This window comes from Drosophila teissieri, chromosome 3L (assembly GCF_016746235.2).
Source record: "Drosophila teissieri strain GT53w chromosome 3L, Prin_Dtei_1.1, whole genome shotgun sequence".
Classification (NCBI taxonomy): domain Eukaryota; kingdom Metazoa; phylum Arthropoda; class Insecta; order Diptera; family Drosophilidae; genus Drosophila; species Drosophila teissieri.
The window spans coordinates 19,963,346-19,984,373 of NC_053031.1; the positions used below are offsets into that span (position 1 = coordinate 19,963,346).

General features: G+C 41.0%; 5 protein-coding genes across 14 annotated transcripts in view; 2 read left to right on the top strand and 3 right to left on the bottom strand.

Annotated features, from left to right (window-relative positions):
• The window catches only part of LOC122617057 (receptor-type guanylate cyclase Gyc76C), a 40,093-nt gene extending 30,300 nt beyond the window's left edge, over positions 1-9,793 (bottom strand). The window contains exons 1-2 of one of the 4 annotated variants that reach the window (XM_043792720.1): positions 9,724-9,789; positions 6,171-6,463 (exon numbers count right to left, since the gene is read on the bottom strand). The gene's annotated coding sequence lies outside the window, so the exon portion shown is untranslated. Of the gene's footprint in view, positions 1-6,170; positions 6,753-7,077; positions 7,285-9,723 lie in introns of those variants that run through there. The other 3 variants (XM_043792722.1, XM_043792723.1, XM_043792721.1) reach the window with 3 other exon arrangements.
• A 363-nt stretch (positions 9,794-10,156) lies between these two features.
• Positions 10,157-15,055, top strand: LOC122617059 (sterol regulatory element-binding protein 1). 3 transcript variants are annotated; one of them, XM_043792726.1, is made up of 7 exons: positions 10,157-10,310; positions 11,014-12,495; positions 12,556-13,361; positions 13,429-13,820; positions 13,880-14,006; positions 14,236-14,403; positions 14,463-15,055. In XM_043792726.1, the coding sequence occupies exons 2-7, from the start codon at positions 11,022-11,024 to the stop codon at positions 14,826-14,828; spliced, it is 3,333 nt and encodes a 1,110-aa protein (XP_043648661.1). In that variant the 5' UTR covers positions 10,157-10,310; positions 11,014-11,021; the 3' UTR covers positions 14,829-15,055. The 3 variants fall into 3 exon arrangements, with proteins under 3 accessions (XP_043648661.1, XP_043648660.1, XP_043648663.1); XM_043792725.1 differs by having other exon boundaries at positions 10,179-10,383; XM_043792728.1 differs by lacking the exon at positions 10,157-10,310 and having other exon boundaries at positions 11,005-12,495.
• A 51-nt stretch (positions 15,056-15,106) lies between these two features.
• LOC122617060 lies at positions 15,107-19,619 on the top strand. Of its 2 annotated transcripts, XM_043792729.1 has the most exons (8): positions 15,107-15,443; positions 15,497-15,738; positions 17,654-17,816; positions 17,874-18,136; positions 18,192-18,315; positions 18,375-18,483; positions 18,552-19,056; positions 19,125-19,619. In XM_043792729.1, the coding sequence occupies exons 1-8, from the start codon at positions 15,389-15,391 to the stop codon at positions 19,602-19,604; spliced, it is 1,941 nt and encodes a 646-aa protein (XP_043648664.1). In that variant the 5' UTR covers positions 15,107-15,388; the 3' UTR covers positions 19,605-19,619. The 2 variants fall into 2 exon arrangements, with proteins under 2 accessions (XP_043648664.1, XP_043648665.1); XM_043792730.1 differs by having other exon boundaries at positions 15,107-15,738.
• LOC122617061 lies at positions 15,600-17,472 on the bottom strand. Of its 3 annotated transcripts, XR_006325931.1 has the most exons (4): positions 16,892-17,472; positions 16,191-16,649; positions 15,943-16,078; positions 15,600-15,872 (listed from the first exon to the last, which is right to left on the bottom strand). XR_006325931.1 is itself a non-coding variant. In XM_043792731.1 (3 exons), the coding sequence occupies exons 1-3, from the start codon at positions 17,397-17,399 to the stop codon at positions 15,762-15,764; spliced, it is 1,326 nt and encodes a 441-aa protein (XP_043648666.1). In that variant the 5' UTR covers positions 17,400-17,472; the 3' UTR covers positions 15,600-15,761. The 3 variants fall into 3 exon arrangements, 2 of the variants coding, with proteins under 2 accessions (XP_043648666.1, XP_043648667.1); XM_043792731.1 differs by having other exon boundaries at positions 15,943-16,649; XM_043792732.1 differs by lacking the exon at positions 15,600-15,872 and having other exon boundaries at positions 15,985-16,129.
• LOC122617062 lies at positions 19,602-21,007 on the bottom strand. Of its 2 annotated transcripts, XM_043792734.1 has the most exons (4): positions 20,881-21,007; positions 20,260-20,817; positions 20,075-20,196; positions 19,602-20,019 (listed from the first exon to the last, which is right to left on the bottom strand). In XM_043792734.1, the coding sequence occupies exons 2-4, from the start codon at positions 20,810-20,812 to the stop codon at positions 19,780-19,782; spliced, it is 915 nt and encodes a 304-aa protein (XP_043648669.1). In that variant the 5' UTR covers positions 20,813-20,817; positions 20,881-21,007; the 3' UTR covers positions 19,602-19,779. The 2 variants fall into 2 exon arrangements, with proteins under 2 accessions (XP_043648669.1, XP_043648668.1); XM_043792733.1 differs by lacking the exon at positions 20,881-21,007 and having other exon boundaries at positions 20,260-20,874.
• Between the last annotated feature and the right edge of the window lie 21 nt (positions 21,008-21,028).

The window sequence follows — 21,028 nt, forward strand, 5'->3', positions numbered from 1 at the left end:
TATTGGCCAAATTAAATTACTTTGGACTTTTGGGGTCCCACAGCAATGTGTGCAAAATAATTTTTCCCTGGTTACCAACTCTTTTTTGTCAACATTCACTTTATGGGTACCAGGTTTTAGTTTGGCTTTAATAAGCACAATGTTAATAATTGCGCCAAGCTGTGACACAAAAATATTTCCATAAAATAAAAATAAGTTTAATACATGTACAACTTGACAACAAAGCATAATTTATTTAGCCCTTTCCGAAAAGGGTTGGTAAATTTGTGTATAACTAAATAAAAAAGAAAAACTATTCAAACTATGACTTTGATCAATTACATTCCTTAAATTGATTGAGCTCCATTCAGTTGTTTTAACTCACAGAAACTTCATATTTGGCAGGGGTGTGAGCCAAAATCACCGTATGAATGAGAAAATATTTAGCAGGAAAGCGTAAAGCGTGCTTTCACTTTTCGGTTGCACATTGTGTGTACATGCAACAATCCGTTCATTGATAGTGACTAGTTGGTCTCGTTGTCCCGTTGATATTCTGCTAATTGGCGGAAAACAAGGAGGCTTTTAAGTACGGTATTGACTCGAATTAAATGTCCAATTGGCTCTCTTAGTAGTTCAACGGCGTAAAACCAAAATAATTGGTTAACATGCTCAATTTTATATTTGATTATATTTACTATAGACTAAAAAGGAATATTTTATCTTCATGCAGTTTCAGTGTACTTTAACGCTGCTCTTCTGCAAACATCTCATCCAGCTAATGACTAAAAAACGCATTCAGTTTTAACATTTAAATGGGGCAGTGCATGCGTTCATACCCCAGAATCCGCGACTTATCGATCTACCCCGCTTTTAGGCCCTTATCTGTGGGCGGATTTTATTGCGGGGCGCACTTACATGGTCGAAACGAATGTTTGGCTTCCGAAACGCGCAGTGTAGGCGAATGTTGGAGCGCAGTGGTTGGGAATCAAGAGGCAACTCGGGAAACTGGTAGCCAGGGCAACAGAGTCATCGGGTTCTGGGGTTCGCTCATTTCACGCTCTGCCAATACAAGAATGAAGCTTATGCACTTGTAATTCTCGATGTGGCTGTTGCATTGCATTCCATGCATTCAAGCCGACTAATGCAAATAACGAGTTAACATTAAGACGGAAAGGTAACTTTAATGACATCTTGATATCTTGCCAAATAAATATTGGGCAAACCGTTGATAATAATTAAAATAAAAAATCAATCGAAAATGGCAACATTCGTATATTTGATCTATGAAAGTGATGCTATTAAGGGCAATTGATACCACACTGCTTAGTAATGCAAGTGTTTATAAACTGCTTTAAGTTATCGTAATAACACAATCCGTTCTGAATATTTCGCACCTTGATTTAGACACTAAAAACTAACTTTACAAATCTTAACTTGACTTTGTATGCTTTCTTGCATATTTATGGAAATTACTTCCACTTCGTTCATAATCCACCTAATCCTTCATTCTGCAGCCACCAAAACTCAAAACAATTAGCAACATTTCAAAGAAGGAGATGAAAATTCTTGTTTGCCAAAGGAGTCAAGGGACCTCTAGCTATCTTCAAGTGCATTTGCATATATGCAAATCTAATAAGGATATCGAGACCTCTTAGGAAACCCACAGAAATGTTGGTTTTGTTGATGAGAAGGAAGTAAGCCAAGTGATTCGCATTGACTTGGCCATGGCCACCACCCGGTCTGCCATGTTCTGTCTAATTTATGCAATGACAATGGATTTCAAGTGTCAAATTATTTATTGTGGAATTTTTGCTACGCATCCCCCATTACATGCTATAATTTCAATAAACAAACACAAATGTTCCCCAATTGCCAATGTCAGTTATTAACACACCGCAATCTTCTGTTAAATGATTACGCAAATAATGTCCCTTTCTCTAAAATAAAAAGCGGGCCAGCAACTTCTTTTGTTCAGCCTTGTGGAATTTTTTATAATTCCCCGATACGGGCTGTGGAAATTTTTACACAACAGCTTCATTTTCTTAACCAATTTTTTATATGTTTCCGACACTGTTTCTTATTTTTTCTGTATGTATGCTTTCTATATGCTTATTTCAGAAACGCGCAAAAAACTTTTCAGGCCTGACAGCAAAGAAAATTGGAAGGAAAAAATATTTGGCATGTTCCTTTTTTCTGCTTGCTTGTCATAAATGGATGATTAAACAAAGTGACAGTAATATTCGGAGGTGTGAACGGATATAAAATGCTGTGATCAATAAACGTGTTGATATGATATACAAATTTAAATTGTATGCTGGGTGCGGTAATTTTTTTTTGTTTTTCGCAATACAATGCTGTTACAATCGCAAAAAGTTTATAAAAATAAAAAATAATATTTCACAATAGCATGTTCCGAGTACCTTTTATCTCGCACGATTTGTAGGAAAGATTTAACAAACAAATAAAGCATAAGACAGATAACCGTTACTCTGTTGACAAAATTTGTAGATTCTTAGAAGTGGTCCGAGATCTCGCCGTTCTCACACGGACCACACGGAACGCCATGCCTAAATGGAATGAGCTACTGATCTGGATTATAGACATATAGAATATAATAGAGGCCGTAACGTTTCTGCCTGTTACATTCCTTTTATCAAGTGTATTATACCCTTTTAGTCCACAAGTAACGGGTATAATTATTTGTCCATGAAGCACTGACTCGCCTGATTCTTACGGAATTTTAAAACCCAAAAATGTAGCAAAATTTTATATTAATCATTTAGTATACTACTTCTAATTTAATTATAGGCGACAAATTTCTTATTGAGAATTGACAGTTTATTCGAAGGAATATAAATAAATTTCAAAGTGGCCAAGCTTTTTTAATTCTAAGATACAGTAAGAAGTATTCACTTTTATGAAAAAGATACCAGTAAATAAAATAGTTCTTAGTTACGCGAATTTTATAATAATTCAAAAACTCCAAGACAATGCAAGCTTACGAAATTTTAAAATGTAAGTAATTCACATAGCAAAACAAAATCTTTGAATACTCGAAAATTTTACAAATATAAGTATATACACTTCAAAAAAAACAGACATCCCAAACAAGAACAGAAAGCTCAAATTAAATTAGCAGGACGCTAAATGATCACACGGTCGCTCTAACAACAAAAACAAGAAAAGTACAAAATTCACAGCTAAAAAGCAGAAAATTATACTTCTGTTAGCGAAATTTGCAAAAAGATTCAATGCTGCTGTACAGACCAGGCGATACCACACAGATACAGATACAGGGACAGATACGGATACAGATACTCAGATAGAGAGACGCCCATGCCTCATATTATTTATACCCACACAAATAAAGATACAGCTAGAGATAGAGATAGATAGCGAGATAGAGCTGAAAAGGTTGGGCGACAATTTTCGCTCCAAGTTCCAGAGGCCCGCTCAGGGACGGTACTGACGATGGGGCCATCCATACATGCTGGTGTAGTTGTTGCTTCTATTTTTAGAACATTAGATGATAAGATTGCGTCGTTGCCGAACCACAACATTTTTTGCGGTTTTTGCGCAAATGAATATACAACAAAAGAAAAAACTAAGCATTAGAACCATTTTTTTTAACAGAACGGAACACGTTTTATAGCAGGAACTATTGTAAAACATGAAAACAAGGACCACAATTGATTTCATAGTTGGCAACAACTCGTGTTATTTGGATTGACTGCTATTCCTTATGCAAACATAGAACAAAAGATTTGTATTTAACTTTATAACTTTCCAGTTTTCGTAGCTTTGCTGGCTATGTTTTGTTTTCCGCCCAATTATTAGTTTAATTCTATTTCAAAACATTGCTGTATGCCCCGAAGTACATAAAAGCTTATCGCAAACAAATTGTTTGTTCCAGAGCTTCTGAAAACGATTCTATATTTAAGCTAAAAGTTTAGGACAGTGTGCGAGCGAAGAGCATCCAGGAAAAGACTAAACAAACGCCTCTTAAAATACATTTTTCTTGTTTTGTTTTTCTTTTTTGCGGATTCGACGTCGGCCATGAGGGAAATTATGCGAATAATATTTTATGTATATCACCTTACTAAATATCGACAAACAACAAAAACTAAACTTAGAATCGTCATAGTTTGGAAAAGACCCTTAGTAGCTCATACGCGTTAAGGAAATTAAAAAATACTAGTATAATTCGAATCAGAATTCAATGTTTTCTTTTAAGGTTAGTTGCACCTATGTACATTGCGAACGTTGTAGGAGAAATGGTATTTAACTTTATAACTTTCCAGTTTTCGTAGCTTTGCTGGCTATGTTTTGTTTTCCGCCCAATTATTAGTTTAATTCTATTTCAAAACATTGCTGTATGCCCCGAAGTACATAAAAGCTTATCGCAAACAAATTGTTTGTTCCAGAGCTTCTGAAAACGATTCTATATTTAAGCTAAAAGTTTAGGACAGTGTGCGAGCGAAGAGCATCCAGGAAAAGACTAAACAAACGCCTCTTAAAATACATTTTTCTTGTTTTGTTTTTCTTTTTTGCGGATTCGACGTCGGCCATGAGGGAAATTATGCGAATAATATTTTATGTATATCACCTTACTAAATATCGACAAACAACAAAAACTAAACTTAGAATCGTCATAGTTTGGAAAAGACCCTTAGTAGCTCATACGCGTTAAGGAAATTAAAAAATACTAGTATAATTCGAATCAGAATTCAATGTTTTCTTTTAAGGTTAGTTGCACCTATGTACATTGCGAACGTTGTAGGAGAAATGGAAAAAAAAAAACGGAAAACACCTGTTTAATCTGAATGGTAGAAGACGACGGCGCGGTTGGCTTTGAAGCCAGAAATAAGGAGTCGAACATGTTTATTACTTAATATTTTGCAAGCAAACACCATGGAAATAGGGGAAACATTTGTATTTCTGCGCAAATGTTGACACAGAACAGACACCCAAAAAAATAAGATTCAAAGTTCAAGTTGTGAATATTCTGCGTCTCTGCCAGTTGCCAAAAATAATATTCTGTAAGGTCTCGAGGAAGCTGTCAATTACACCCACCACCCCCACACTCACAGACACTCCTGTGCAAATAGCGAGCGCCTCCCTAAAAATACACAAACTTATTAATAGAACGCTTTCAGACATCGAACATTTCAATTTCATTAGCAAACCGAGAATAATGTAAACAAACGAAAACACCCAAAAAATGCAGTATGTATAAGATTTGATTTTTTCTCAATTTTTCTTTTCCACACCATAAAAATTTAGTACGACCCGAAAACGCAAATGAAATTGTTCAGAAAAGTCCCTGAACGCTACGAAGGGGCTAGTGGAAAATGCCAGAACCCACATCAACAATTTGAGCACTCCCCCACCGACTTTTAACAGAACAACGATGGGAAAAGCCAACTTGTTGCGGTTCATTGCCGGCATTTTGGTGGCCAGCTTTTATCGAACTTCCCCACTCGTTACGGGTATGGGAGAATCGAGGAAATTGGGGAAAATCTTAAAGGGGGCATGGGTCCCAGCTGAGGTAACCCAAGAGTTTCGGTTTCACTGCATTGGCTTTCCCACTGACACCGCACACGCATCAGGCTAATTATTTAAATCGAAAATAGCTCGCATTTCAGAGTACCAAAAGTATTGGTTTTTGGCAAATAAATTGAAAGCAGAACTGCTGGAGATTAAGAAATCTTTCAGCACTAACGACAAATATGAATATATTATAATTTAAGCGGTAATGCAATGGGATATTGCAAAGGTACTTGTTAAACTAGCAATTTTCCATGGGAATTTTTAAATGCGAGTTAAACGACTGATTGTACATAGAGGTTTGGATTGCATTTAATATAATAATTTCAAAATAATAGTGTTTAATATGTGACACGTAAAGTACTAAACAAAATCTGTATGTTTTATTTCTAGTCGTATTCAAATTGATTTAATTACACTACTGATAGCTCATAATTTAAATATTTTCACACTTTACATACTATGTAGCTTTTCAACATATATTAATTAAAATAGAATTACACTTTTCTACAGATCAATAATAAAGTTTAAAATGGAAAATCCATTTTTTATGTTATTTTCCGGTCACAGTATTATGTTTATATTTATTAACTGGGTATTTCGGTTTCGTGAGATTTCTTGACAGAGAAATTATGCTAACTTACATGGAAGCCCTTGCTCGTTTTGTCATCAACTTTTGCCGGAGATTGCTCTTCTCTCTCTTTTCTGCCTGCTCATCCGTTGTTTTCGCTTCGGATGCCTCCCACGTTGGCGGTCGGTTTTACAGATAGATAAAGATTTTGTTTTTCCACGATCACGGTGTTTTCCTTTCTATACTCCTTTTTTTGTTGAATTTTTGCGCAGTGTTTATTTTTCTAATTGGCTTGCTTTTTGGTTGTCTAACGATTTTTCACTTTGTGTTTTTTGTTATTCCGGTTGCTATTTACTCGCGTTCGCTCTTCGGATGGGAAATATTGTGGTTAATATACATTTAAATTTTGCGTTGTTTTTGTAGCTATTGCACATGGGAAGAGAGCTAGTGGGAGAGAGTGGAAAACTAACTAATGTTCGTAGCGGTAAGTTTCACAACAAGGCAATTGCATGCTAAAAGAGCAATCAAAAAGAAGAGGGAAATGCATTGTATTGTGTTCTTAAGGCGTAAAGAGAGAACAAGATTACAGCGAAGAATCTGGAAGAACAACCGAATGCCGAAATGTTCTATATGGTTGAATATTATTTACAGTCGAACAAACAAGTTAATATGGCAAGGTATGGATGTCCAAAATTACACTGCTGTATCATTGAGTCGCTTATCAGGAACACGAAAAAATCTGTTATCTTTGCACTGCTCTCCGTTTCGCTGACTGGCCCGAAAAACAATTATCACAAATTCCAGTTTTCGTTATTTTTTTAGATTTTTTCCCCGTATTGTTGTAAACTTTATGGCACTGCGGCTGCGAACACTCTTGTTAACACATTTGTCGGTATTTGTTTTTCATTCAATAAAAATTATTAACACAAACCGCACTGGATTTTATTCGAAATGCTATTCGCCTTTTTACTTTTTTTCACCTTTTCGCACTCTTTGGGTTTTGTTTTTGCCCCAATCCAGTCAGAAAAATATATATATTAAACATACATATATATGCATAGTATCGTTTTCTGTGAGTGTGTATTTGTGCGCGTGTGTGTGTGTATGTGCGAGAGTGCGGTGGGGCGCACGCGGCTTTGGCGATCCGAAAAAACAACTTGGGGCGCAGGCGAATAGAATAATACTGAAAGCGCCAAACGAAAATCGGACGAGCGACACCGCATGATCCTAGAGATGTCACTTTGACTTTTTCGCTAGTTCTGGCCTGAGAGCAGTTGTCAAACATAGTTACTTTCGGTTAGTGTGGGACAAACTGAAAGAAAGAGCTATCTATTTCTATCTATTTTTAGTTTTAAGACTCTTTAAGTGGAATAAAAGAAAATAGTCAAATTATATTTAGTGCGTTTAGTACCATTTTTTAAATCTAGAATTTCAAATTGGTATAACAAACAGTTTTAACATTATTTCGATCTTTGATAAATAGAACTGCAAAATTTGTTTGTCCACATAGTTAGCGGTTTTTAGTATCCGCCAAAGATTTACTTTTCTCACTTGCCATCACTGATTTAACGATGCCGCTGCGGATCAACATGTGTGTGCTGTAAGAGAGCGGGAGAGCGAAATCAGTTCGCTCGTTCTCCGCTCGCACACATTCATGCAATGGGCATCTGCAGTGAATTCTATTTTTAAACTTAAATTAATATTGTTCTTTATTTTATCAGCAGCGGCGCGAAAATAAAGCAGGCAGCGTCGGCGTTCGAAGGCGGCTGCTGCGAGGGAGAGGCAACGGGAGAGACGGCAGAGAGCAGAAAACAAATAAATAACCCGAGAAAAACTAGACGCTGCTACTGCTAATCAGGCAGAGAAAAGATATCACTGTCTCCGTCTGTCTGAGTGTCTGTCTGTGTGCGAAAAGAGAAGCTCAAATGCTGTCGCAGTGGTAGTGCTCTATCTCGCTCCGGCTCTCTCCATCTTCTTTGCCCGCTATCACCGCTTGATAAGAAATGCGTTAATCTTTATTAAGCGCTGCCGCTACTTCTGTGTGCGTGTGTGTTGGTGTGTATTCAGATCGGCGCGTGCGTGTGTGCGTTTGCGGAGTATTTACATGGGAGTTTTTCAATTTCTGCTGACAATTTCCGTTGGAATATTTTCGCCAAAAAGGTGCTAAACTAAGCCAAAGTCCGAACGGAAAATGAAATAATAAGACGGCCAGAAGAAAGGAATAGAAAAATGGGCCGAAGTCTACCACAACAACCGCTTGTTGGATAAGTCAATATTGCAGTAAAATAAAGGCAATTTGGCTCTTTTAAATGCCAATCCTGTTAGAGCATATGTATTTACATACATACATATATTTTTCCAAGTTCCAGGAAAATGGTTAATCAAAAACACCTTTAATAAAAATAATGTAAGTGTATAAATATGTGACTTCTTATGCTTATTAGCAAAATAAATATAAGTAATACAACAAACAAAAACTGTGGCAATAATCTGAATGGAAATTAAGTTGAGTCCAAGTCACAGTTCTCGGTAATATATTATTAAGATGAGCAATTTGTCAAATTAACAAAACCAGCTTGTAAATTTGCATTTGAAACAAAATATCGTACATACAATTGTAATTATTTTTTATTTCCTAAAAAGTGAATTGTTTAACCTAGGTATTTCAGCTCCTTTTAAACACTAAATTGTAGGTAGGCGACTTATTCAAAGTTTTACTGGGCAAGTGCTGCTATTTTATTTTTCGCAGCTGTACGATAAAATAATAAAAGTATGATGCATGGCAGGAAAGCTTCTCATTTACTGTCTCAATTCTTCAATTCGTGCCCGTAAAGGTAAACGAAAGTGTAAGCTGTTGCACACATCCGAGTACAAATACATCAAAATACACATTTAAACAAGGAACAGGTAGTCAGAAGGATCTGATTTATCAGTCCGGCCTCGTTATTTTTAAAAAATTAAAAGCGGCAAATTACAAAAATCCGAAATAATTCCGAAGATTGTGCCAAAATAAAACCGTTTAAACGGTTATACATATATATATAGTCACAAGTGCAACTTTGTCGGTCGAAATGGCAACTCTGGCGGGGCAGAGCGAAAGAGTGGGAGCCCAACAGAGAGGGAGGAGAGGAGATCTTTTGTTGTGATAATGCAACGGGTGAAGAAAACAAATGCGAAAAGTTTGTGCGTGTGTGCACGAAAGTGCGTGAGCGGCGGTCCAAACAAAAACAAACGCGGAGTAAAATCGGTTTTCTTTTTGTTTCAGTTTTTGTTCCTATTGTTGTTGTTTGTTTTTCCAACGACGTGACAAGTGCAAAGAGCGCCAAATTGGACATTTTTATGCATGGGCCGCCTGTGCATTGTGAAACTTTTCCGACATTGCCTTTATTGCTGTGCATTTGTTTTATCACTGCAGCGCTTTTGCCATTGCGATCGTGTGGGTGCCGCTACTTTTGTGTGTGTGTGTATATGTCTGCGTTTTCGAAAGAGCAATTCAGAACGCAATTAACGCTGAAGACGCCCATGCTGGCTATCAATTAAATCACGAATTCACTTTGTTTCGTTTTATTCAAAACGAATTAAGACCGGTTCATTTTGCTCCTTTCAAACGGTTATTTCGAATTTACCGCTTCTCTGGCTGCGCGATCCGTCCGCGCTTTCCGTTTTCCGTCGCGACTACCTTTGAATATGTGATGTATCAGAGTGGCCAGTTCGTTGGGCCAATTTGGCTTAACTTTTAACTTTAACTTTGGCCAGAACTTACAGCGGCATTTTTCAGTATTGCTGGCGCGGTAACACCGCTCTGGCGCTCTCTTAATTGTTCTCTTGAATGTACATAGCAAGTACATCCACCCAGCTTAGCGAGGAAAACCACCCATTGTTAATAGCACTTATACATTATTTCTCATTGTGAGCCTGGCTGAACGACAATTGAATAAAAATGGCCAAATGACAAATATCAGTTAAAGCTATCAGTTACAACTTATATAGCAATTATATATCTTAGAGCTGTTTATTAATGCCAGGGAGTCAACTCTGAACCAGTTCTTTAGGTCCGAACTAGTAATTGCCATCCCTGAAGAACAAAGTTTAATCCAACCGAAAGCAATTGTTTATTAAGCTGCAAAAATATACTCGCGGAAAAAAATCAAAACAACCATGAGCAACAACAAATGTTGAAAATGTTACTAACTTGTTGCTAGTTTAAAGCTAAGTGCGTTGTCATTACCGAGTTATGGAAAACCCAAGCTCTCGTGAACTAAAAAAGCAGATAAAAGGCGATGATGGTGCGATTATGCTGCTGTTAATAATGTAGATAGTGCCTTATAGATTGCATTTTCGCGAAAACCACATCGGGAAAGCAGTGGAGCCTGGGAAAATTCCCTGTTGGAGCTCCCAAAGGCCAAGTGGCGTCACTAAAAACATCGTATGATCCGGTCGAGCCGTCTGATTGGCTGAAAGCGCTTACGCATGCTTTCCCGGTCGCGTGTGTGTGTGTGCAGTGCACAGTGGGTCAAAATGTAAAAGCTTAGACAATTTTCAAATATTCGCCTTAATTTCTCCTAAAACTTGAAATAGCAAATAATATCTCAATTTATAATATTTTCTTACTATTCAAACTTGAAACGTATTTTAAAGCTGCATATGCACACTGTACAAAAAGATGATATTAAATAAATTAATGCGATTATAAACATATATAATAGTAACCTAAATCTGATTTGAAATTTGTGTGCAAATCTTCAAATGCAATATTTGTCTCTTCCGGCACTATTTGTCCCACTGTTGTTATTGCGCCGCGTAGAAGTTAAATAAACAATCCTCAAATGTACAAACATATCTACATACATATGCACATACATACGTGGGCCCGCCAGTATTTCATTTCGAACCGTTTTTGTCGCTTTCATCAGCAGCATTCAAAATGGACACGACACTGATGAACTTCATAGATGCTCCCTTGGACGAGTCCATGGATTTGTTCAAGGCGGAGGATGCCTTCGACACGTTCGACGCCGAGCTGCACTCGGACATGCTGGACATCATCCTCAACGACATGGACCTGGAACCGACGCAGATGTACAACATGCTGCAGCTGGACGAGCCTCGAACGCATCCCCAGCAGACGCAGTCCGGGGAGCAGCAGCCGCAGTCCGTTGAGCAACAACCGCACGTAAAGAGCGAGCACTCTTCGCCAGTACACATCAAGGAGGAGCTGCAGCAGCAGCAACACCAGTCACCGCTACTCGTCTACAAGCCGGATTCAATCATAGCCCCCAACTACAATCTTCCCCAGCAACAGCAAACGGGCCTTTTAAAGGCCGCCCAGCCAACGGCCACCATACATCACATGGATGCTCAGCGGCTGCCGCCGAACGCGACGGTGTATCCTCCAACTCTGCGCAGTAGCTTTGTCTACCAGTCCATGTCCCCGCCCACGTCGCCGGTAGAATCTGTGTCCCAGAATGTGAATGTCATGCAACCTGTTGCTGCAGCTCCTGCTCCTTTGTCCCAGCAGTCTTATCCACAACCCTTCATTACGTACAATTCTAAGGCCGGAATGACCTCCGATGAAGCCATGTACCTGCTCTTGCAGCCGACGGTGGCCAGTCCAACGCCATCTCCACCTGTAGCTCCACCACCAACAAGCACAAGTAGTCGGGCCAGCAAGGTGCGAGTGGCACCACTGGCTCCGTCACCTGCCGCTATGGAAGTCCAGGGCAAGGTACCTATTAACCGGGTTCAGCCCAAGGTAAAGGAAGTGAAGCGATCGGCCCACAACGCCATCGAGCGGCGCTATCGTACCTCAATCAACGACAAGATTAACGAGCTGAAGAACTTGGTGGTGGGAGAGCAGGCCAAGCTGAACAAATCGGCAGTACTGCGGAAATCTATAGACAAGATTCGGGATCTGCAACGCCAGAATCACGATCTGAAGGCAGAGTTGCAGCGCCTGCAGAGGGAGCTAATGGCCCGCGACGGCTCCAAGGTTAAGGATCTACTTCAACTGGGAACTCGGCCAGGAAGAGCCTCCAAGAAGCGCCGTGAGAGTTCGCAGACCTTTTCCACGGATGCCGGACTGACACCGCCACGCAGCGATGTATCGGATCCTTCGCTCTCGCCCATGCCCTCGGACATCTCGTTGCCGCCATCACCCTATGGTGGCTCCACCGCCAGCTGCAGCAGCGGCAGCAGTAGCAGCAATGAAGAACCACTAATAGTGTCCAGCTCTATGCGCGGCATGGCCACCCATTCTCGACTTGGACTATGCATGTTTATGTTTGCTATTCTGGCCGTCAATCCCTTCAAGACCTTTCTTCAGCGCGGACACTATGGCAGTGATGACGATATTGGCGACATGAGCGGTCATAGACGCATTCTCTCTTACGACGTGGACGGTAGTGAGCCCAGCTTATAGATATTATTAAATATTGCTAATGGGTTTCTATTTTATTTAGGTGATGGATTTGTTGGCTGGCAACAGAGTTCCTGGATATGGCTATTGAACTTGACAGTGATGCTCGGCTGCTTGGTGAAACTGCTGGTTTACGGTGATCCGCAGCTGGACGCGCAGACGGACGCCTACTGTCAGCACAGGCAGCGGGCTGACTCGCATTTTGCCCAAGGACAGTCGGCTCAGGCCTACGCCGGTTACCTCAACTGTCTGCATATGTTTGGATTAAGTCTGCCGTCGTCACGCTTAGAGTGCTACTTGCAGACCACGTGGCAGTTTCTTCGATTTCTCTTCCATCGCCTCTGGCTTGGTCGGGTGTTGTCGCGGCGGACCGGTGGGCTATTTAGCAATGCCGCTAGCCGGAAACAGGCGCTGGCCTCTGCACGAGAACTGGCCCTGCTTTTCAACCGACTGAATCAATTGCAACTGACTGGAAACGGAGGGCGCGGTGATATGAACGGCATTATGATGGCACTATTCGCCAGCAACATGGCTGAAGTGGCTCACAACCTACTGACTCCGCGCGAGACCATCTGCATTCACGTAATGACAGCGTTGCGTATGAAGCGCAGTGCCCCCAAATGGTTGCAACAGCTTTTCGCCCGATACTACATGAGCCGAGCTCGTCAAGAATGTGGTCGAACTAGGGCTACCGAGCAAACGCAGGAGCTACGGTGGGCATTCACCGCCTATGGATATCGCTACTGCGCCACGCACGTCTTTGCGTACGACCTGAACGACTCCGGCGAGCAGGATGGATTTTTCACACGTCTTAGGAATCCATGTGATCCCACTGCCCACGTCATTAAGGTGAGTTGGCCTAAGTTACTAGATTATCACACGATTCAAAACTAATTGGTTCTTTTTCATTACGCAGCAATATCGTGAGCATTTGCTGTTTAAGGCCATTCAGTGTCTGGTAGGGGCGGGCCACAAGTCGGGAGGTCTGCCTACATCTACTGTGAGCGGAGAGACGGAACAGTTGCAGCAACAGCAACACAGCGGCACAATCGTCAGCAATGTTCTTAAGTACACCTCTCTCCTTAGAGACACTCTGTGGGCTGATGAAGATGAGCGGGATACAAATGTAGTGTGGTGGGCCAATGTTTTGGAGATCGCAGTGCACTGGCTCCTTGGTGAAGACACGCTGGCCGAGCAATTGTACGGCAGCATCAAGCAAATGCCCACGCAGCTGCAAAAGAGTGGCGAAAACGATCATCTGCCCAAGGCGCTGCACGCAGTGCTACGAGCTAAGATGATCTTACTAAAGTAAGTAAAACTAGAGCATCAAATAAAAAAACAAAGCTAATCATCACACATCTTCGCAGAAATAATGGCAACGCACTGGACAAAAACCTCAAGCAATTGGTCAACATCCTCTGCGATGAGTCGAGTGTGCAGCTCCAAGAATGCTTAACTGTTAACCGAATCACAGACGCCAAGGGCATAAAGCTGGTAAGAATGTGTGCACCCCGATCAAACGGTCAATTGCGACTGAGTGCCACCAGACTCTTACTCCAGAGATGTCACGAAGGTGCATTGTAGTCGCATTGTCTGTCCCAATTGCTTCAGGCAATACAACTTCAGTGCAAGCTCTGTGCATTTCACAAACAACGCCGAGTGTCTCTGGCAAAAGTCGACCCGTTTTAGAAGCACACTAATTAATCATTATTTATTTTTGCAGCTTTTCCAATTGCTCACCTGCGATTGGCTTCTCGAAACTAGGACTGCTTTGTGGGAGCTAGAGCACATGAATATGGAGGATGATGGCTTCTACCAAGTGCCCGGTGAAGTGCTCGAGAAGTTCCAGACCGATTTGAATTCGTTGCGTAGCATTGTGGAAAATATTCCGGTATATACACAAATCCTTACCTCTTTTCTATAACCTTATTATATAAACATCCATTACAGAACGCCCAATCGCGTATATATTTGTACGAGGCAGTTTGTCGGCTGATGGCTGGAGCTTCACCGTGTCCAACGCAACAGCTTTTGGACAGGAGTCTGCGATCACGCAACGCCCACTCGTCTATCTTCTGCGGCAGCAAGGATCGGCGGCACCAGAACTTCGTGGGCGGGGAGCGGGAACGGGCGTCTGCCATGTACGTGGCCTGCAAGTATCTCCCGCCCGCGTTGCTCAGCTCTCCAGGTGAACGTGCTGGCATGTTAGCCGAGGCGGCCAAGACCCTGGAAAAGGTGGGCGACAAGCGGAAGCTGAAGGAATGCTACCAGCTGATGAAGTCGCTGGGCAACGGCATTGGCAGCGTAAAGGCTTAGGATAGTAGTAAAGTATATAACCATAAGTGGCACGAACGTGGTGTGGATTTTCATCAAATTGCTTTCAAAGGAATTACAACCGTCTAGGTCTTTATTATTTACTTTTCCTCTATTTTCCACGCCCGAAAGCTTAGATTGTAATATTAAAATTATTAAATAAAAACATTATTTGTTTATTATTTACCGTAAACGTTAAGGTATTTATAACAATAAATATTTTAACAGTTTAACATTGCGTTTTACTGGTTGTGCATGCACCTAATTTGATAAATACATAATTTATAGAAGCCCTTTTAGTAGTGGGTGCAAAGCGTGCTTTTTTTCTTAACAAAATGAAATATTCTTCGACTTGTCGGTCATTTTGCGTCGGCGTTTGGTTAGTCGGGTGCATCACAGGGTAAGTTATTAGCAATATACATTACCCTTAACTAAAACTACAGAAACATCACAATGTATATGTAAATAACAATAAATTGTTTTACGCAGACAGCACAAAGAAAAGACAAATTTACATTCTTTACTTATTATTTAGAAAGACTTAAAGAGCAAAAATCTGTGAAATGGAAAATTTGTTGGTAGAGCCATATTACTGGAGTACTGTACTTAGTTATTTTGGTAGGTTGTCCTTTCGTTAGGCATGATACAAGTCTTTAAAAATATATAATTAGCTCAGCAATTCTTTGCGGACTCGCATGCCACTTGTATTTTGTGGCATCCGGCGTTTGATTTTCATCTGAATTCGATTTTTCCACTACCATTAATAATCATGGACTGGCAAGGATGGGCCAATCATTCCGATCAAGATGTTTACGATTACAAAATAAAAGAAGATGTGTTCAAAGGAAAGGGAATCGCCTACAACGATTGGATTCTTAGGCTGACAGTCGCCATTGAAAAATCGCACTGTGAGGTGAGTCTTAAGCTAAAAGATAACTAGTCAAAGATGGTATCGCACTTAGAGTGGGTGTCACGCTGGCAGTGATGACAGGTGGCTCCATCAAAACTCACTTGCAAGTGTTTATGATCCCTGAAATGATCTGCGAACTGAAGGTTTTTGAATTATGGCACATCCAAATATATATACAGTATACAGTATATCCATCAAGTTAAATACCTCTTTCCGAGTATTCGGTGTCGTGAAGAAGTCAAGGGTTAGCTGGAGTTTAATTTTCCGATCCGCTAATGCATCTGTCACTTTGTCCAAAAATATATTTACATCCTCGGTAGGCATCTTCCAACGTTTTCCCAATCTTAAATGATTTAGCTTATTGCAATTTTTCACTAGGAACATAAGTTGACGACTTGGGTTTGCAGGTGAGTCAATGCAATCCAGGGCCAGGCATTCAAGATTTTGTAACTCACCCAACTGGGCAACCGATTGAGCTGGCCAGTTATCACAGTCCAGAGCAGTGAGTCGACTAATTGCAAGGATGTGATGCACTTGGTCACCTCTGACGCGGACGGATATGAGCTGTAGCTTTTGGAGGTTACCAGTGCTTTTGACCACCGATCTATAAAAGTCGTTGTTCACTTCCGCTATCCAACGGGAGATTAGGCGCAGCGATCGGAGGGCTTTAAATTCACCTAGCTCCGAAAAGCCCACATCAAAGTTTTCCAGAGTAAGGTGATCCAAGTTGGGGAACTTATCTGCCAGCAGCGGGAGCTGGTGAGATCTCATGCGATCTCGCCCAAAATTAAGAAGCAATCGCTTTAGGCAAACCATATTTTCAAACATTTGCTGGAAGGAGGCGTTACTGAGGTTTGGGTCGATTCCATCCAAGTCCAAGGCCTCTAGTTTACTAAAATGCCGCAATTGATATACTGCAATACAAATTCAGATATATTATTTAGTTAAGTATAAGATTTAATTGTATGGAGGCCAATAACCAAAATGTAGGTAATTGAAATTAATCTAAAAGCTACCGCGAACAAGTGACACTTCTTTTTAAATTTAAATTTTGTGATATCAACCATCGTTTAACGATAAAAGTGTGAGTGATATGAATAAATATCTAGCAGTTATAATAAGGAAAGTATTATTATAGGGTTCCTTTATCACTCACGCTGTGCAGATCTAGCATCGATCAGTGTGAGATTGGTCAGACTGGGTAGCTCCAGGAGGAGCTGCATAATATGGCCCCTGTCCCCACTTTCGGGCGGCGTCTCTGTGACAGCGTGCATAAATATGATAACTGCCTGTCGCAGATTGGGGCAGTGTCGTCCCAGGAGCACCAGAAAGGGGTAGGTAAACGGCTCATCCCAGCGACCATGGGGCACTTCGCATCTGGACACTTCGGAACCGCACAGCTGCAGCAGGAACTCCCAGTCCGGAATAGATTTGAGAAGCCGTACATTGACTTTTTCGTAGCACGTTCGCAAAATGTCTGTTAGAACAACCCGGAATAGTGGATGGGTGCGGGCCAGATTTAGCTGATCCTCCAGTGCATTCAGATATGAAAATATCTCTAGGTAGCAGTCGTAGTTGAGATCTAGGAAACCGGGTCCACCACTCGTACTCCGCGGTTTTCCGGCCAAGAAGGAGAAGGGGCACCCAAGTCCCAGTTTGTCCATTACCCTAGAACTATCTTTTAGGTAAACTAAATTAATCTGTTAATAATGCGATATTCCCGGTTGTTTGCGGCAGCTGAAGTTTATCTCTTAATGAATCTGCTATCGATAACATTACGGAGCAGCTGACGATAAATTTTAGTTGGGAACAATTTTGGTTTTTCCCCAGTTTTTGAAAATCCGAATACTTGTAAATTCGAATTGAAACATTTTAGATACTGCAGTATTTTGTATTTCATTTTATCTCTATTTTAAAGACCTTCATAGCTTTTCAGGAGCAGATTCCCGAGTTCGCAAGACATTTTTATTATGCCAGTATTTACTCCATTTGGAGATCTCTGCGAAATCGTTTTATATTTGTTTACACGGAAGAGCTGGCGAACAAAAAAGATAGTTATCTGCGTGGATATATATTTCAAGGTAGGATAAGTGCAGTGAGTTAACATGACTACACTAGCCTTCAATTTACATTTTTAGATCAACCTAATATCTTAGTAGTTTCCTCACAATACCTGAACTCAAGTACTTTTGAAATTAAAACTAATCGATTTGTCGGACCGCGAAACTTTAACCAAAGCCCGGAGCCTGTTGAGTTCTATTTACTGCAGCGTTACGATGCCGAGGATACGGAAGTTACTTCGGAAACGAAGAGTGCATTGTCCAACAAGGTGCGAAATCTCAAGGGACGGGAGGTAGTCGTAGGCATCTTCGACTACAAGCCTTTTATGCTATTGGATTATGTGAGTTTAAGATGGTTTTCATCTTTCCTCTTCTCATTCCGTTTCTATGTGTTAGGAAAAGCTGCCATTTTACTATGATCGTTTTAAGAACACGACGGAAGTAACCATTGATGGAACAGATATTCAACTAATGCTCGTTTTCTGCGAGTTGTATAACTGCACGATTCAGGTGGACACATGTAGGTGCTACATTACATTCATTTACATTCATTTGCTTATTTTTTAAGGCAATCCACAGCTGAACCATACGACTGGGGCGATATCTATTTGAATGGCACCGGGTATGGGCTTGTTGGAATGATCCTCGATAGGCGAAACGATTACGGAGTGGGTGGCATGTACTTGTGGTAATCTTCTTAATGTGTAATATGTTAATCACAAATTTCGTAAAGTAAAATATTACATCGTGTTCTAGGTACGAAGCGTACGAGTATATGGACATGACCCATTTTCTGGGACGATCTGGAGTCACCTGTCTGGTGCCCGCTCCGAACCGTTTAATCAGCTGGACCCTCCTACTCCGACCATTCCAGTTTGTCCTCTGGATGTGCGTGATGCTCTGCCTGCTGCTTGAGAGCTTAGCTCTTTGTGTAACCCGCCGCTGGGAACACTCTTCGTGCTCGGAAAGCAATTCGTGGATCGCTAGCCTGCGCTTTGGTTGTATCAGTACGCTAAAACTCTTCGTAAATCAGGGCACAAATTATGTGACCAGCTCGTATGCTCTAAGAACCGTCTTGGTGGCCAGTTACATGATCGACATTATATTGACCACAGTCTACAGTGGCGGTTTGGCGGCCATCCTGACTTTGCCCACATTGGAGGAAGCGGCGGACTCTCGTCAACGTCTCTTCGACCATAAGCTTATTTGGACAGGGACCTCACAGGCCTGGATTACCACCATTGACGAGCGGTCGGCAGACGTAAGCACTACAAAAATGTACACATTAGTCGAATTCCTAAGATTCCTATATGTATGTCTTTTATGCAGCCAGTTCTTCTTGGTTTGATGGAGCATTACCGGGTGTACGATGCCAATTTAATATCCGACTTTTCGCACACGGAGCAAATGGGATTTGTCGTCGAGCGCCTGCAGTTTGGGCATTTGGGGAACACCGAGCTAATAGAAAACGATGCCTTGAACCGCCTGAAACTTATGGTGGATGATATATACTTTGCGTTTACGGTGGCTTTTGTGCCCCGACTGTGGCCGCACTTAAATGCCTACAACGACTTCATTCTGGCTTGGCATTCCTCGGGCTTTGACAAATTCTGGGAGTGGAAGATCGCTGCCGAATACATGAATGCACATCGCCAAAATCGCATTGTGGCCTCTGAGAAAACAAACCTGGATATAGGACCAGTCAAACTGGGTATTGATAATTTTATTGGTTTGATTCTGCTTTGGTGCTTCGGCATGATCTGTAGCCTTCTGACATTTGTCGGAGAAGTGTGGCGAGGAGAGAACTAGTTTAAACGTTTTAATTTTCTTTAATCAAATCCAATATAAAAATTTGAAAGAAATAATTAAGTATATTAAAAATGTTTCGATAGCCATCTAAATTCCCCTAATTCCTTGCTTTGTAAGCTTAGCCCACTTTTTGGGCGTGGAAGTAGTACTGAGATTTTGAATAATGTATTTCAGTTTAACTTTGGCTACTCAAGTGGAGAACCTGATCGGTTACTCGAGTAATTAAAGGATCCAGCTCGTGGTCCCTCAACTCCTTATCCCACAGATCGTACAAAGTATCCGTGGCTAGCTTGACGGAGTTGTTTACGGCAGTTGTGTTGAATGTTTGAAGAGACAGGAAGATGACTGCATCATTTACAAGAGGGCTGTATGTATCGCAGATTGTGTGCAGAGCTCGGGCTCCATTCGGCGAAATCTGTAATCAAAAGGTTTTCAGAATATTGCTGAATAAAAGAATGAAAGTTAATCACATCATTGAGGTTCACTATTAAAAAAACTTTTCCATCGTTCATTTTTGCCTTGAACTGTTCAATCGCCAAACTGTAGTCTTTCATGTCCTCCTTTTTCATGTAAATCAGCTTTCGGGGACCACCTGTTGAACGGGTCACCGTAAATTACATTAACCGATTTTAAAGCAATAATGCGTTTTTCTTACCAAAGCACATTGAAGCCTCGATGGCAATTTGATCGATAAGTTTCTGGAGCTTGGGATCCTGATGCAGGAACAAGAAAACACTTGGGTGCTTGTCCTTTTTGTTTATCAGCCCCTCAAGGCCCTTTTGCAGGGCTTTCCACACTTTTTCCTGCTGCAGGGGATATTTTGTCCGGAGATCCTTGAAGGCACATTGCTTTTCCTCTATAATGCTTGTTCCATACCCGTAAACAACCATTAAACCGAATAAAACACCGGCAAGAGCTAATTTAATACCGATGCCGTTTTGAGGTTCATTGATGGAATGGTCCTGCTTCGGCCTTGAACTCGGCCTGGGAGTTGAAATACTGCGTTTTCTAGACTGATTGGTCGGTTTGGGAGTACAGGGATTCTCATGAGTTATACTTTCTTCCAGTTCGTCGGCCGAAGAAGTCCCTTCCTCGAAGTTGTGTGCCGGCTGCCTATTGCAGGTGTTGTTCTGGTCCACATCGTCCTCCGACTGGGAAAGATTCCCCGGTTCGTTACCATGCAGTGCTCGTCTCGCCAGATTACTCATTGTTACTACAATTAGAACCAAATTCAGTTAAATAGAAGAAAATGGGAAAATGTAAATGCTGTGCTCACAACAATATATCGATATCCAAAAACTGTTTCGATTGTTCCTATAAAAAATGACAGAGGAATACAAATATATCGCCCAAGATCAAAAAGTTTTAAACGCCCTTGCCTCTTTCAACATTGAAGAAATATTTTTGATTTCAAATTTAAAGAA

Bases quoted from the DNA above. Each gene is read 5' to 3' on its own strand.
- LOC122617059 (XM_043792725.1), top strand. From the start codon at position 10,332: ATGGAAAACCCAAGCTCTCGTGAACTAAAAAAGCAGATAAAAGGCGAT. The intron at 14,007-14,235 runs GTAAGAATGTGT...TTATTTTTGCAG, and splicing joins ACGCCAAGGGCATAAAGCTG to CTTTTCCAATTGCTCACCTG. The intron at 14,404-14,462 runs GTATATACACAA...CATCCATTACAG, and splicing joins GCATTGTGGAAAATATTCCG to AACGCCCAATCGCGTATATA.
- LOC122617060 (XM_043792729.1), top strand. From the start codon at position 15,389: ATGGAAAATTTGTTGGTAGAGCCATATTACTGGAGTACTGTACTTAGT. The intron at 15,739-17,653 runs GTGAGTCTTAAG...TCTATTTTAAAG, and splicing joins TTGAAAAATCGCACTGTGAG to ACCTTCATAGCTTTTCAGGA. The intron at 18,137-18,191 runs GTGAGTTTAAGA...TCTATGTGTTAG, and splicing joins CTTTTATGCTATTGGATTAT to GAAAAGCTGCCATTTTACTA.
- LOC122617061 (XM_043792731.1), bottom strand. From the start codon at position 17,399: ATGGACAAACTGGGACTTGGGTGCCCCTTCTCCTTCTTGGCCGGAAAA. The intron at 16,650-16,891 runs GTGAGTGATAAA...TTTGTATTGCAG, and splicing joins CGATGCTAGATCTGCACAGC to TATATCAATTGCGGCATTTT. The intron at 15,873-15,942 runs GTATTTAACTTG...AAAAACCTTCAG, and splicing joins CACCGAATACTCGGAAAGAG to TTCGCAGATCATTTCAGGGA.
- LOC122617062 (XM_043792734.1), bottom strand. From the start codon at position 20,812: ATGAGTAATCTGGCGAGACGAGCACTGCATGGTAACGAACCGGGGAAT. The intron at 20,197-20,259 runs GTAAGAAAAACG...CCCGTTCAACAG, and splicing joins CGAGGCTTCAATGTGCTTTG to GTGGTCCCCGAAAGCTGATT. The intron at 20,020-20,074 runs GTGATTAACTTT...TTTTGATTACAG, and splicing joins TAATAGTGAACCTCAATGAT to ATTTCGCCGAATGGAGCCCG.